This window comes from Herpailurus yagouaroundi, unplaced genomic scaffold, assembly GCF_014898765.1.
Source record: "Herpailurus yagouaroundi ecotype Mexico unplaced genomic scaffold, PumYag 181, whole genome shotgun sequence".
Classification (NCBI taxonomy): Eukaryota; Metazoa; Chordata; class Mammalia; order Carnivora; family Felidae; genus Herpailurus; species Herpailurus yagouaroundi.
The window spans coordinates 8,489,530-8,504,498 of NW_024412412.1; the positions used below are offsets into that span (position 1 = coordinate 8,489,530).

The following is a 14,969-nucleotide window of genomic DNA, read 5'->3' on the forward strand; positions in this document are numbered from 1 at the left end:
TATCTATCTATCTATCTATCTATCTATCTATCTATCTATCTATCTATATGAGTGCGAGGTGGGAGGGACAGAGAGAGAATCTGAAGCAGATCCCACATGGGCTCAATCTTACGGGTGAGATCATGACCTGAGCTGAAATCTAGTTGGATGTGTAACCAACTGAGCCACCCAGGTGCCCCTGCTGCCCCATTATTTAAAAAAAAAAAATATTCCAGGGATTAATCAAAGTAAATAAATGAAGATGCAATTACCAACATATTTATTACCTAGTTGTGGCTAAGGTTTTCCTCTTTACCTGTTGTGCTAAAAAATACCAAACAGCTGAGTCTTGTTCACCTAGGGTAACAATCAAGAAACTTTGAGACAGTTGACACCATAATGCTTTGTTTTTCTGATGGCTGGTTTTTTTTTTTTAATATTTTTTTCAACGTTTATTTATTATTGGGACAGAGAGAGACAGAGCATGAACGGGGGAGGGGCAGAGAGAGAGGGAGACACAGAATCGGAAACAGGCTCCAGGCTCTGAGCCATCAGCCCAGAGCCCGACGCGGGGCTCGAACTCCCGGACCGCGAGATCGTGACCTGGCTGAAGTCGGACGCTTAACCGACTGCGCCACCCAGGCGCCCCTCTGATGGCTGTTTTTAAACTGAGCTAAGGTAACGCCCCAGTTAAAGCCCAGGAAACTCCTTTGTTATGTTAGAAACCTTACAGGAAAGGAAAGCTGAAAGTCAAGAGCGGAAGAGGCAGGAACAGAATGAGGTGGTGGGAAGGGTGTGTGTAACTCTTTGTATCCACACAGTATAGAAAACCTAACGAAATCCAAGTGGCAGCGTTAATGTTCTCAGAAACACTTAAAGGTGACTAATCGTGTGTGTGCTAGGACAATTTATTTTCTCCTAAGTACTAATAGACAGCAATAGGCAAGGAATAGAACATTTTCTGTGGGGTCAAAGACAAAACAAAAACAAAAAGCCAACCTGGCAGAATGGAGAGGAAAGTGTTGCAGTCTGATCTTACCTTGACCCCAAGCACCTGATAGCCTCGCACCTACACAGAGGCACAGCCAGGATAGATGTGACGCAAACCCCCGACTACTGTTTGCCATAAAAAGTTAGGTCATGATGAATGTTTCCAGGGTTGCCGTCCCACACACTTTCTCGCTTTCACCAAGTTTTACCAGTTCTAAGTTCCATTTATGATTGGCTCACGATTCTCTCTTCAAACTGTGCTATTGTACTAGTTTCCCACGTGTCTTCCCTGCAAACCCCACGGAACGCTGCTAACCAGAAGCTCATCATCAAAGAGGTGAGCTCCCTCTGTGCACATCACCAGGGACAACAAAGCATTTCTAGCTTTTCAAAAGAAAAGATAACACATCTGCAGCATTGAAATAATACGGTATTCAAATCTAGAACCTAAAAATAGTATTTCCAAAGCTAATTCTATTTCTGTCTTTCTACATGAGATATACAGGGAAATTATTTCCGTCAGGAAGAAGAAAAGTGAAAGAGTAAATATATATTTTTTAATATTTATCTCTGAGACAAAGAGAGAGAGTGAGAGAGAGAGAATGGTGGCAGGTGCAGAGAGAGAGGGAGACAGAGGATCCGAGGCGGGCTCTGTGCAGAGCCTGACATGGGGCTTGAACTCACAAACCATGAGATCATGATCTGAGCCCAAGTCAGACCCTCAACCGAGCCACCCAGATGCCCCGAAAAAATACTTTTTAAAAACATAAGTGGGTTGTTTTTATCAGCTAAACTCCTAATTTGCTGGGGAATGATAGGTCATAAAGACTTCCCATTTTTCTTTTTTTTTTTTTACATTTTTTTTAACGTTTATTCATTTTTGAGACAGAGAGAGACAGAGCATGAACGGGGGAGGGTCAGAGACAGAGGGAGACACAGAACCCGAAACAGGCTCCAGGCTCTGAGCGGTCAGCACAGAGCCCGACGCGGGGCTTGAACTCACGGACCACGAGATCATGACCTGAGCTGAAGTCAGACGCTTAACTGACTGAGCCACCCAGGCACCCCAGACTTCCCATTTTTCTGCTGGTAGCACCTGGCTGCCTAAAATGTGAACAGATAGCCACCACACAAAACAGGGGTCCCACCTTAACATAAACATTCTGCAAGTTTGAATCTGGCATCCTTTCCCTGTTCCAAGGCTCAATGTTAGGTTTACACAAATCCCCATACCTCATGAGAACCGTCAAAAGTTAAGATTTTCTCTTCTGGTCTGTGAGTGTAAAGCTGTAGGATTATTTCTCTCTTAGTTTACAAGTTCCCATTAGTCGCTGCTAATTCCAGATTTCAGACTTTCATTTGTAAAGACTCTGATCTGGTGGGCTAGTGTCCCATGAAAAGGAGGTATTTGCAGAATGACCTCCAAAAGCCAAAGCCACCATGAGACCGAAGAAAAAGGCCGCCAAGTCCAGCTTGACAAGAAATGGTTTATTGAGGGGACTTAGGGACAGACTCATATCTTGGGAAGCTGCAAGATAAGCAGAGGTTCACAACCCCACCTCCTGTAAAACTGCTTTTTACAGCCCTGGTGGCTGGGGGGAATCATCCAGAAGGAAATGTTTAAGCATCGTGGTCCCATCTCCAGAGCAGATCAAGGATGTTTTGCCCCAAGGATGTACTTTAAGGTGTGACTATAAAAAAGTGTGTGTGTGTGTGTGTGTTGGCGGGGGTGGGGAGGGGGCTGGGGCTGTGTTCCAGAAGTCTTCAGGTCACACACAGGTCCTCAAGGCAGATCGGTTCAAGATGCCGTTAGGTTCTCACAGCTCGAGCTGAGGGTGTTTGTGAAGAGGTTCTCCAGGCAATTATACAGGCCAGGTCTGAGAACAAGTGACCTGAAAGCATTCTGAAAACTATAGGTTTCTAGCCCTAAGTAAGTTATAAAGAACACTGCATATTACGATGAGTGCAGAAAAAGATCAGAGCAGATATACTACGCTTTGAGAAGAATATTGTACATACAGGTTTAAGAATGACTCCCGATGTAAAAGATGATGATTTTGAAGGAAAAGATGATGCTAGAAAGGCACATGTGCACCTCTCTTGTTGTCAGATAGTTGACTGAATACTGACGAAAACAATACCAAGCTAGATGCCATTTTAGTGCCTATTTCTTTTGTTGTTGTTGTTGTTGTTGTTTATTTTTGAGAGAGAGAGAAAGAGCAAGCAGGGGAGGGGTAGCAAGAGGGGGAGACACTGAATCCGAAGCAGGCTCCAGGCTCTGAGCTGTCAGCAGAGAGCCCGACGTGGGGTTCGAACTCATGAACTGTGAGATGATGACCTGAGTCACAGTCAGATGCTCATCCGAGATACCCAGGCACTCCATTGCCTGTTTCTAAGTACCATCACCAACCTCTACACATGAGATTTGTAACACCATAGTATCAATCAAGTGCCAGAAAACATTTTCAGAACAAATTATCATACTAGATATCAGTAGCTAAAAGATCAGAGATTTTTCTGGAGAAAAAACTTCACACGCTAAGAACTCCATCAGAGGGGGGAAAGGAAAAGGAAAAGAAAAAGAAAAAAAATTAACACAGTTGCTCATCAGAAGACTGCCCAATATTTTCGAATACATGCAAAAATCAACTTTATTATTAACAGCATTGTTTCCTCTTCCACTCAGTAGGGAGCATTATGTAAAACCGATAATCAGTGATAAGAGACCCATCACTGTAAGGTAATGAAAGTGAATCAGGACTAATCATGCTGTGATTCATTGTTAGGTTGTTCTTAGGGTCTAAAAACTTGGGTATTCTAATTACTGTAAGTATCCAAACACCCATTAGTCCTTTTGGCCTCAATATGTCACTATGGAAATTAATCCCCAAAGTTGCAATGTCTTGAAACACTGAGCAGAGATCCAAGTATCACTTAAAATTTAAACATACAGAAAATACACACACACACACACACACATTCATGTTCAGGGCATATACAAAGCTTAGATAAAAAGATCATCAAAAACGTTTCCGATGTAGAAACCGCAAGTGCTAATTCAGCGCACGTTTATTTTTGCGCTTCTCTTACACAGACAAGGTAGGATACACGAGGCACGTGAGCTGAGGACGGTGCGTGACCTCTTCAGCCTTTGTTTCTTTCTTCTTTAAACAGAGATGGTGACAGACGAGAAGGATTAGATGCAGTCTACTTTTTCTTCACTCGGCTGAGTTTTTAGAGAATTATAAACCATGAAACTAAACTGAGTAAAGGTTGCAAGTTTACCGCAAGCGGCACCTGGGGCCAAGAAGAGAGAAAGTTATCCGGGTAAACAGAACGCACGTGAGTACGGTCAATACACATGTAGCTTCCTCGCCTTGCCGGTGGCGGCCATGAACCCAACGCAAACAGAGCCACGCAGAAGCATGCTTTGTGCACGGACTAGCTGGCGGTCCGTGAGAGAAGGCCATCTCTTTGAACCTCAGAATACAGGCTGATCTGGGACTCTAGGCAGGCACGCGGTCATTGCTACCACTACTTTGTTTTCATATCCTTTTCTTGGCAAAAAAATAATTTTTTTTAGGCAAGGGCTTCACATTTTATTTCCCTAGCCACTAGGACGTGACCATGATCCATTCCTAATCCTCCCCTCCCCTTTCTCCCTGCTCTTTCCTACTTTCCTACTCCCACGCAAAGCGAGACGAGCTCTTTGTTAAGACCCTCTGTGTCTAATCCAGTTAGCCTCACTGACGCGGTTCCCTGCTGCCCTACCAGCCACACACCCCTATGGCAATAGGGGGCTTCTTCCCCTATTGCCCCCCCCCCCCCCAAACACCTTGCAGGGGCCTCTTCTAATGCCAATAATTTAAGGAACGAGTCAATTTTAAATTCATCTACCATTATATAATTGTCATTTTTACATCTTGTTAAATCCAACTCTGAGCCTTCTACGTTTCTTTCTTAACACCGAATCAATCAAACCGACTTTAAATGTAAAGCCTTCTCCCCCGCCCCCCCCATAACGTCTATTGACTTTGGTATCTCAGCACTTAAAAATGAATAAGGAATTCCTCAAACAAGTTTTTCAAATACAGAACTGTGGGAAGGAAAAGATCAAAGAACAATAATAAGCAGTCTAACCTAATAAGTTATATTGATCAGTAAGCTGTATCTCTTCCCCATCTGAAAATGCACTAATGAGAAGCAGCAGTGGTTGATCTTGAAACACTCTGAAACGGTGATAGGCTCATATAGAAAGTTAATGAAGCAAAGGACATGCCTCAAATGCTGTGCAAAAATAATTCTGCCAACTTCTTTGGTTTACTAATTAGTAATACATTTTGTATCTTGGAGCCCCAAGAAGGTCTAAATGACTGAGACATTAATATAATGAATGGAAAAGAAGCAGGGAAGATAATTTGTCCCTATCGACCTCGAATGAATAAAAGCATCTGACTAGAGTTAGCCCATCTCAGCATGTACTGGAGCTGAAGCTAAACCTGACGTAGGACCAATGTCAAAGATAAGAATTAAGAGCCAAAGAGTAGGTCATAACCACTAGCAGTCAACCAAGGGGGGGGGTTTAGGTATATTTAAGGACTCTGGAGGTCTTGACGGATCAACAATTAACATTTACCTGGTGCCTGCCCGATAGGTCCCTGTTTCCATTGTATTGCAGCAAAAATACACCAGAGTATTTTTTAGCATATGTTTGCAACAACAGTTACAAGTTCACACAAATACGAATTCCACATAAAACTTACCATAACTTCCGGTCACGTTGGCACATATCACAGCCCCAAAGAAGTTTGGAAAATACTTCTGAATTCTTGAAACCACTTTCCGGCAAGCTACGGTCGGATCTTCTCCTCCTCTCATATACTCTACAGCCTGGTAGCTGGTTTAAACAGAGGCGAAACTTAAGCATCACAGAACAAAGTCCAAGGGTGTTAACGCGAAGTTAAGACACCTAAAACCATCCGAGCTGTCACATGTGTGATGAAATACATACAGAGAAGTTGGTAGCACCTGTGAAAGCATCAACACGAAAGGAAGTAAACCTTGACCCCATGTCTGTCTTTTCAGCTAATCTGTCCCTCAATTTCAGATGAGGACTATTATCTTCGGCTCTGGCTGAGTAACTGCTACCCAGTAACAACAGCCAGAAGTGATAAAAAAAAAAAAAAGGGTTCTATTTAAACAGGAAATGGGGCTACAATCAGTGGGGGAAGTACTGGGCATGTGCAAAACATCCAGTCGTAATGATCATCTTTCAGTAATTAATTGCACACCGTGACTGACTTCCCCGCTTTTATCGCCAATTATCACCCTTCCTTTACTCAGTGGCCTTGCATAAATTATTTAAATGCATCATAAGTGTTCTCATCTGTGAAGTAAAGCAAGAAATATTCTATTTCAGAGGACAATGATTACTTAATTTAAATTATCATCAAAAATGATAGGTGGAGAGTGTGGAGGTAGGATTTCTAAGCAGGGCTGGTACCCACAAAATCAGACTGCGTGGCACAAACCATCACTTTCTGTCTTGACAGACAACATCTCCCCTAAGGATCTCCAAGGGTCAGAGATGTGAGGACTCACACCTTGGTAGAAAGCGCATCAGGATGTCCCCATCCCCAGTGGCCGCGGCTGCTCCTGCGGTATCATCGGCATAGGCACCAGCTCCAGGTATCGGTGAATCTCCGACTCGACTGTGTGAGGGCACAGCACAGTGATTTAGGACAGGAGACCAAGAGTGAATTCACACACTGTTTTATGGGAGGTTTCCACAATAGGGGATGTTTCTAATTTGCCACTCAGGATCGTTTTAAGTAAATTCTTCATCAGAACACACAGATCAAAGGTTTTCATTAGTTTTTCAGCTAAGGTTTCCATAAACCTAATTATGTAAGAATTGGATACCAGTTGGTTATATATCAGGACGGCACAGATTTACAGTGACTGTTCAATTATTACTATCCTTTATCATCAGATTTCTGGATTATCTCAATAGGTTCAAACTGGTTTTCCTCATCTATAATCTACTCCTGCTTTCTATCTGATGTGCCAAAATTTTACCAAGGTTTTTCCTTGTAATAAACCTTCAGTGTTTTTCTGCTATTTTAAAACAAAATCCAGAAATCTTTAAAGTGACTCAGGACTCTCTGAAATCTGGCTCCGGTCCTCCTCCCAGGTACCGGACATTCATGCTATTTCTCTCCCCTCCAGGGGGAGCCCTGATCTCGAGCGTGTACTACTCAAGCTCCCTTCCCCTCCTGAGGCTCAGGCTCAGCCCCCAGGATCTCTCTGCTGGTCTCCCCAACTGCCTGCCCTGCTTACTCAGGCACCACTCCCATCCCTGAGCTCCGCAGCACTAGCTGTGACGCCCACTCCTGTGGCACTTAGCACGTACTAATTTATTTTCGTTCACATTTACTTATCTCAGCTGTGAGGGTAGGGTTGTGCTTTATGTTTTGCATCTCCCATTAGCACCTTGCACATATTGGTTTACACTCAATACATATTTGCGAGATCTGTTCTTTTCGAAACACTAACCCATGTATTTTGAATTTTATACCATTTGTAGATGTACCAGCAGCAGTACGCCCCATCTTATGGACTACAACCATGCCTAGAAGTTAAAAAAAAAAAATCATTGCATCAACTCTGAGGTTTACCTCAAGTATAAAGAAATAATTGAACTGTTGGTAATATAAATATCCTCATTCATTAATTTCAGGTAGAAGAAAATAGGAAGCTCAGGAATACTGAAACTTATACTGGCTGTGTCATTTGTACTGTTTCAAAACCCAGTGTCAGCATCATTTGGTAGACTTTCCATATCCTTACTCTTCAAGTTACTCAGTTACCTTTAAAAGGTAATTCCAAAAAAAATCACTGATATAGAATAAGGGAAATTTTCAACATTATAGCTCAGATATGGCAAACAACATAAAATTATTAAAGAACTAACTACACATCAAATAGGGGCACCTGACTGGCTCAGTCAGAAGAACATGTGACTCTTGATCCAAAGGTCCCGATTTTGAGCCCCATGTTGGGTAAAGAGATTACTTAAGTTAATGAATAAATAAAAACTACAAAAAAAACCCAACCAAATATCAAATAAAGATTTAAATATCTACAAGTGGATAATCACTAGATTTTAGGAGCCCTGTATAAAGTAATTTACCAAAATGTAAATAGATGTGATGAAAAGAATGTGTGTGCACGCTTATTTAGCAGTTAAAACAGTTAAAATCACCATCTGGCACTGTAAATAGGGATAAAGAAGTTAAGAACTACAGGAAGGCCATTAAAAATGGCCAAACTTTGGGGCACCTTAGGGGCTCAGTCAGGTAAGCCTCCAACTCTTGATTTCAGCTCAGGTCATGAGCCCAGGGTCGTGGGATCGAGACCTGCATTGGGCTCCGAGCTGAGTGTGGGGCCTGCTTAAAATTCTTTATCTCTATCCCTCTGCCTCCTCCCCAGCTCACATGGTCTCTCTCTCTAAAGTAAAATTAAAAAAAAAAAAAATGGCTGAACTTTAACCATAAAAGTTATATAAAAGGCAAATTACCAATTGTATCATGACTGTAATTATCTCCTGTCTCTTTATAGGTAGGACCATCTTGCTTTAAGATACTAGGTGGTTTGTAAGGTCCACAGTATTTTGAAGCATCTGGCACAACATTCTGCAAACAAGATTTAAGTTTTATTTTTTAGGAAAGTTCATTTTAGAAATTGGCAAGCAGTTCCATACAATAACTAAACATGAGCAAGAAACCAAAAGGATGTCTGGTAACAGAAAGCTATGAATTGAAAACCAAAGATTAGCTGAGTCTTATGTGAAAAGATAGATATAATTCTATTTAATACCTAGTCTTATCTCAGAATTACATAACGTAGAATAATAGACACCTATGTCTGGAAACGATCCCTGATTTTTCTCTCTCTACGGCTAAAGTTCTCAGCACAGTGGCAGATACAAATGAAGATTTTTTTTTTTATTAGATCTTAATCCTCAAAGGAATCAGGTACACAGCCCTACCTTTAAATTTCAGAATCTGTTCCCTGGCCAATGAAGAATTCTGAGATTTAAAGGAAAATCTATTTTAAAAACCTTTATTTCTGGGGCTCCCGGCAGCTCAGACGGTTAATTAAGCATCTGACTCTTGATTCCAGCTTCGGTCACGATCTCATGGTCGTGAGATCAAGCCCTGCATCCAGCTCCATGCTGATAGTGTGGAGCTTGCTTAGGATTCTCTCTCTCTTTCTCTCTCTCAAATAAGTAAATAAACTTTAAATAAAAAAAAACCAAAACCCTTCTTTATTTCAAAGCTACGTTTGTGTGAACATATTCTAAGTTGTACTTGTAGATTCCTCTGTGGATCACAAAGACACAAGAAAATAATCCAAATCCATTAATTTAGGTTGTATATGTGGATTAGTATTTGATCAAGAAACCTACTACCTATGTCTTACTCATTAGCACACTTAGTGCCTCCCCTGACCTGGTTTTATCCATTTGCCGCTTTTAGATGCTAACTAAGCCCAGAGACTTCTTAGTTACTCAAACGTAATTAGAATTTGGGGGAAGAAACAGATGAGACCAAGGCAGTCCACAGAAGGGTTCTGGATGGCAAAGAAAACCTGAGTTATGCTCAAAGTCCCAGTGATTTAAGGATAAATTATCCCGGCAGTAACACACTAGACACCAAATAGTATAGATCCAGTCAAATAAGGGTAAGATAAGGGGTATACTCCACATAGACAAAATGTAAGACATATTCTAGATGAATGATTTCCAAACTTTGATTTTTTTTAGACTTGGAACCTTCTGTCACAAGGAAATACAAGCAGAGCAGGTCTGACTGAGGATGCCCCCTCTTCCTGCGGCACATCCGTCAGTTTGAAAGCTACTGCAAGGAACCAGGAGTTTTCCATCAGAGATGTGCATGAGAAGCAGCTAAGGAACGTTCATGAACATCCATGCCCACAGAGTCACCTTCAGTCATTGTTTCTAAAGTGCAGCCAGGGTGATAACCAGCACCTTAGGCAACAGAGGGCAGACAGGATGTCACTGAGTATTTTCTAATGATCTGCTTGTAAGAATTATGTCTACATACCCTCCAGTAATTTGGCTGGCAATTCCGAGCAAGCCAATCTGAATGAAGGGCTCGGGAAGTATTGGTAGATAAATCCTCACTGATAAAGCCCATACTCTCAGCAAACTTGGTGGCTGGAGATTAGGAAGAGAAGGAAAATGTACATTAGTTAAGCACGGTTTTCTAAACAAAACACATGTACGTGGAGTGTTCTCAGCGTTCTCTTAAGTGGGGTATACCATCCTGGGTCGCACAAAGACTTTCAGAGCAATATTCAGACGGGAACGGTGTTAAGGCAGTTTCAACTGATCTTCTTGAGACCCTGGGGTGCGTATGGTAACAGTTGTCTGTTCCACCCCCTTCACGATCCACCTTCCTGTACATCACAAAAGCGAAAGCACCCCGCTCACCGACACAGAATCTTACTGTTCTAACTAGGGCGCCATACCCAGTGTTGAGACCCCACACAAGGGGCCAACTGGATTCTATGTGTGAGTAACAAACAGACCTTTTTGTTTGTCAGGCAGTTTTTAATTCTGGATTTCCGCACAAGTGAAGGACGCCTACTGGAGTTATTAGCTAATACAACATTAAAAACCGTATTTTGGGGGGCACCTGGGTGGTGCAGTCAGTTAAGCATCCGACTTTGGCTCAGGTCATGATCTCACAGTCCATGAGTTCGAGCCCCATGCCCAGCTCTGTGCTGACAACTCAGGGCTGGAGCCTGCTTTGGATTCTGTGTCTCCCTCTCTCTCTGCCCCTCCCTCCCCCCCCCTCAAAAATAAACATTAAAAAAATATATTAAAAAAAGTATTTTGGTGGTGCCTGGGTGGCTCAGTTGGTTAAGCATCTGACTCTTGATTTCAGCTCAAGTCATGATCTCACAGTGAATGAGTTTGAGCCCCACATCGGGCTCTGTGCTGACAGCGTGGAACCTTCTTTGGATTCTGTCTCCCTTTCTCTCTGCCCCTCCCCTACTTGCTCTCTATATCTCATCAAAATAAATAAAAATAAACTTAAAAAATGTTTAAAAAATTTTTTTAAAGTGTATTTGATTATAGATCATGGTATGATTTTTGGCATATAACTTGGAAGACATTCAAGCAAGGGACAAAAATACACTGTGGCCCATCTTTTGATGTTAAGAATGCTCTGCGCTCTGTGCAACTAGTTTAGGAGGAGAAATGATGTTGACTCATATTTCCATCCAGCAATTATCTCTCCATACATAATGAGCTAATTTTTAAAACCCTATTTTACAGATGAAGACAGTGTGAATTTAGAAGTAACTTATCTGATGGTAAATAGATGTTAAGCAAAACAGCTAGAATTTGACCTTGCGTTGGCTTTTATCTACTATTTTATATTTTCACAGTGAGGAATATAGACAAAGGACTAGATGAAGTTCCAGTGTAGCTAAAATATACCTGATTCTCCCACTAAAAGCGTGTGTGCTGTATGTTCCAGAACTTTCCGTGCCACACCAATAGCGTTTTTAATTCGTCTGAGACCTCCCACTGCTCCTACGTTCATTGTAGTGCTGCAAGAAAAGAAGCACAGTAAGATTTATTAAGGTACTTTCTCAGGTTCACAGATAAAAACTACATTGATTTACTCCAAGCAATAGCTTTGTAGGATAAACTCCACTGTCTTAACGTAATGATGATACCACATCCATGAAGTGCATACAAATTCCCATGATCAGATAAATTAAGGAATAGCAAATCAACCTACAGCATACTCCAACAGCACCACAATTCAAAGTTCCTCCTAGCTTTTTTGTTGTTGTTACTTTTGAGATAGCGGAAGCGGGGGAGGAGCAGAGAGCGAGGGGGACAGAGGATCCAAAGCGGGATCTGCACTGACAGCCCCAAGCCCCATGTGGGGCTTGAACTCACAAACTGCGAGATTATGACCTGAGCCAAAGTGAGACACTCAACTGACTGAGCCGCTCAGGTGCGCCCCCCTCCCCCCACTACCTGACTTTTAAACATGGCTTCTAAAGAGTTTTAAGGCTTCAGGTCATGCAAACCACACCGTACATAGAAGTCAGTTAAGTGATTGTTTACCACGTCTAGAGACGTATTTCTGTAGTGTGGGATTCTATGTGTTCTAAGGAGACTACTGCATCCATGTGAAATTTCTATTATTCTAATGACTTTCTCTTAACTTGTGTTTGGAAAGGCTGGGCACCATAAGCTAGGGGTTCTGACCTGATGAAACTTACGTATTCGTCCGTCTTGCTCTCAGTAGAAGCAAGTAGATCAGAAGACCGATCAGTGTGACTCAACATGGGGTGAAGATTTCTTACCCGTCCATGATCATGGCATCCAGTGTGGTCTCTCCAAGTTCATCAGGACTCCCTCCAAAGCCCACGGTACCGTCACACTGTTCCCTCTCACACACAGCACAGCCCTGCTCAACTGCATCCAAGGGAGAGCCTCCAGATGCTAACGTCCTCCACGCTGTTAATCAAATCCCAGAAGTGCTGGTTTATATATTGATTTTTTTTCCCAATGCCAAATGCAACAAACCAGAAATGTTTTGAGCACTCATCTAAAAAAATATTTTCATGTTTACCCTTAAACAGAATTTTACTTTATTAAGTAAATGAGTGATACAGACAAATTGTATAATGCAACTATTTACTGTGAAGAATTTAAACACTATTGATGTAAAGTGAGGGTTTTTTATTTTTTACCTACTAATATTTCTATGCTGTGTAAGAAATGTCTTCTCTCCTTCAATTTTATAATTGAAGGCACTAAAAGGCAGTTAAATTGAAAGTTCATTAAATCACGGGCTTATAAATTTCTTCTATATCATTAATTATTAAAAATATACACAACGAGGACTTTTATTAAGGTAACATCAATCATGGCAAGTCTCAATAACCACTTCCTAACAGCAAATAATTACAATGTGGGCTTCACAGCGTTTAATCCATTTAATCTGCACAATAGCTTTTCAGGTAAGTACTGTCCAATTAGTCTCCTCACTTTAAGTTGGAGCAAACAGACCCAGACAGGTTAAGGAACTTGTTCAAGGTCACACAACTGGAACAGGATTCAAAAGCCATTTGGGCACTGCTTTGTTCTCTGGAGCCCCGTACCTTGGCAAGGGGTGGAAAGATCTTTGGTGGTCAATGTCTTACTAATAAAAACAGAACTCTTTGAAGGGAAGGTGCTACTATGGGTCATTTTTAAGCATTAGCTACTGGACCTACAGAATTGAAAGTGTATTTCAAGAAGTTCCCCCTTTCACTACAGAGAACCTTTGTATGTCCCCTGCGCTGGCCACTGCACTTTTTCTCTCATCATGGCTTCAAGGCCAGGAATTTCTTTCTCACAGCCTGTTTCCGCCTTTTCTGAATCAGATGCACTGCCTCTAACACCCAAACTTATGTCCGCCAAGCTCTGGAGCCACTTCTGCCCCAGTGAGTTGTACCAGCAGCCTCAGACGGCGCGGGGAAAGGAGTCGGAAATTACTCTTGGGGTAGTAGGTCTTGGAATGAATGAGACAAACATATGCAATCCAATGAATAAATGACAAGTTCATGGCATGGACAGGATTGAATGAAAGCACAGTAGATAGGCACCTCACGCAGACTGGGCATTAAGAGCAATAAATCGCGAAAGAGGTGATAGCTTAGTGGTTCTCCATCTTAGCTGCAAATCAAAATCACTTAGAAAGCTTTAAAGGAAACAAAATAAATGTCTTGTTGCCAGCAGTTAAATCAAAATCTCAGGAGGTAGGGTTCAGGCACGGGAAGTTCCACAGATGATTTTAATGGCCAACCAAGAATGAAACTCTACGGCAGGTGGCAAATACACAATGTCAGCACAGAACACCAGAAAGTAAATGTAAAAAGGGTCTGTATGGGAAATTAATAGCCGTTTGCAAAGCTGCACTTGAGCTCATGGTATTGGGGAGATCCGAGGGGCTAGAAAGGTGAAGTAGAACAGTAGACAAGAGACAGCCCCCCCCCCCCCGCCGTGACAGCAGTATGGATGTCAGGCAAGACCGCGTAGGAGCCCGTGGAGGAGTCCCAGCAGAAAGGCCCTAACTGCTGCGGGTCAGGCAGCAGCAGGGCGGAAAGCATGGGGGCGCGGGGCTGAACAGAGGCGGAATGCGAAGTGGGGACGTAAAAAGCGGCTGCGGGCAGGGAGGACTCCGTAAGGGTCCAGTGCAAGAGGCGCAGCGGTGCAGGAGGTGCAGGAAGGCCCGGAGGTGAGGCTCCGGTCCCCGCCCAGGGGTCAGCCCGCCGGCCGCAGCCCCCGCCCCCGGCCGCCGCCGCGCACCTGCTTCGGTCGCGTTCCTAAAGGGCCAAGTGTTGAGGACCAGGGGCAGAGGGCTGGAACTGCGCGCGAGGCCTGGGCCGAGCAGGAGCGGCACTAGGAGCAGAGGAAGGCTCCACTTCCGCGCCATGGCCGCGCGCCCGGCGGAGAGAGGCCCGCGCGGCCGCTGAGCCCGCGGGGCCGCGCTCGCGGAGCTCGTGATCGGCCGCGCCCCGCGCCCCGCCTCCCGCCGCCGGACTCGGCGGCTCCCTCTGGGGCGCGGTCAGGGCTCCCTCTGGTCTCGCGAGATTGGCCGCCGCGGGACCGCCGAAGCCGCGGAAGCCGCGGCACCCCCGGAGGTTCCTGGCCTGGGGGCGCTGTGGCTGGGTGCTCGGGGACCCTTCAGGTCCTCCGGGGTTTGTGTTTTCTTCGAGTTGACCGAATGATTGCCGTCCCCGTTGGTAAAGGCAGACTGAGTCCTGTGTTGAGAAATCAGTATGAAATTTACGCAGCCCGCGGTTGCGTGGCCCTGGGAACATTTTCATTGGCTTTAACCTTATTCTTTACATTAAAAGCTGAAGTCGACAAATTTCCAAATTCAAAATGTACTCCAGGA

The 14,969-nt window shown here is 43.5% G+C and overlaps 1 protein-coding gene across 1 annotated transcript; it reads right to left on the minus strand.

Moving 5' to 3' along the window:
* Window positions 1–3,602: 3,602 nt before the first annotated feature.
* AGA (aspartylglucosaminidase) lies at window positions 3,603–14,567 on the minus strand. Its single transcript, XM_040489875.1, has 9 exons — window positions 14,378–14,567; window positions 12,388–12,541; window positions 11,504–11,616; window positions 10,098–10,210; window positions 8,549–8,663; window positions 7,525–7,600; window positions 6,573–6,680; window positions 5,733–5,866; window positions 3,603–4,266 (listed from the first exon to the last, which is right to left on the minus strand). Exons 1-9 carry the CDS (start codon window positions 14,502–14,504, stop codon window positions 4,166–4,168), a joined length of 1,041 nt encoding a protein of 346 aa, XP_040345809.1. The 5' UTR covers window positions 14,505–14,567; the 3' UTR covers window positions 3,603–4,165.
* Between the last annotated feature and the right edge of the window lie 402 nt (window positions 14,568–14,969).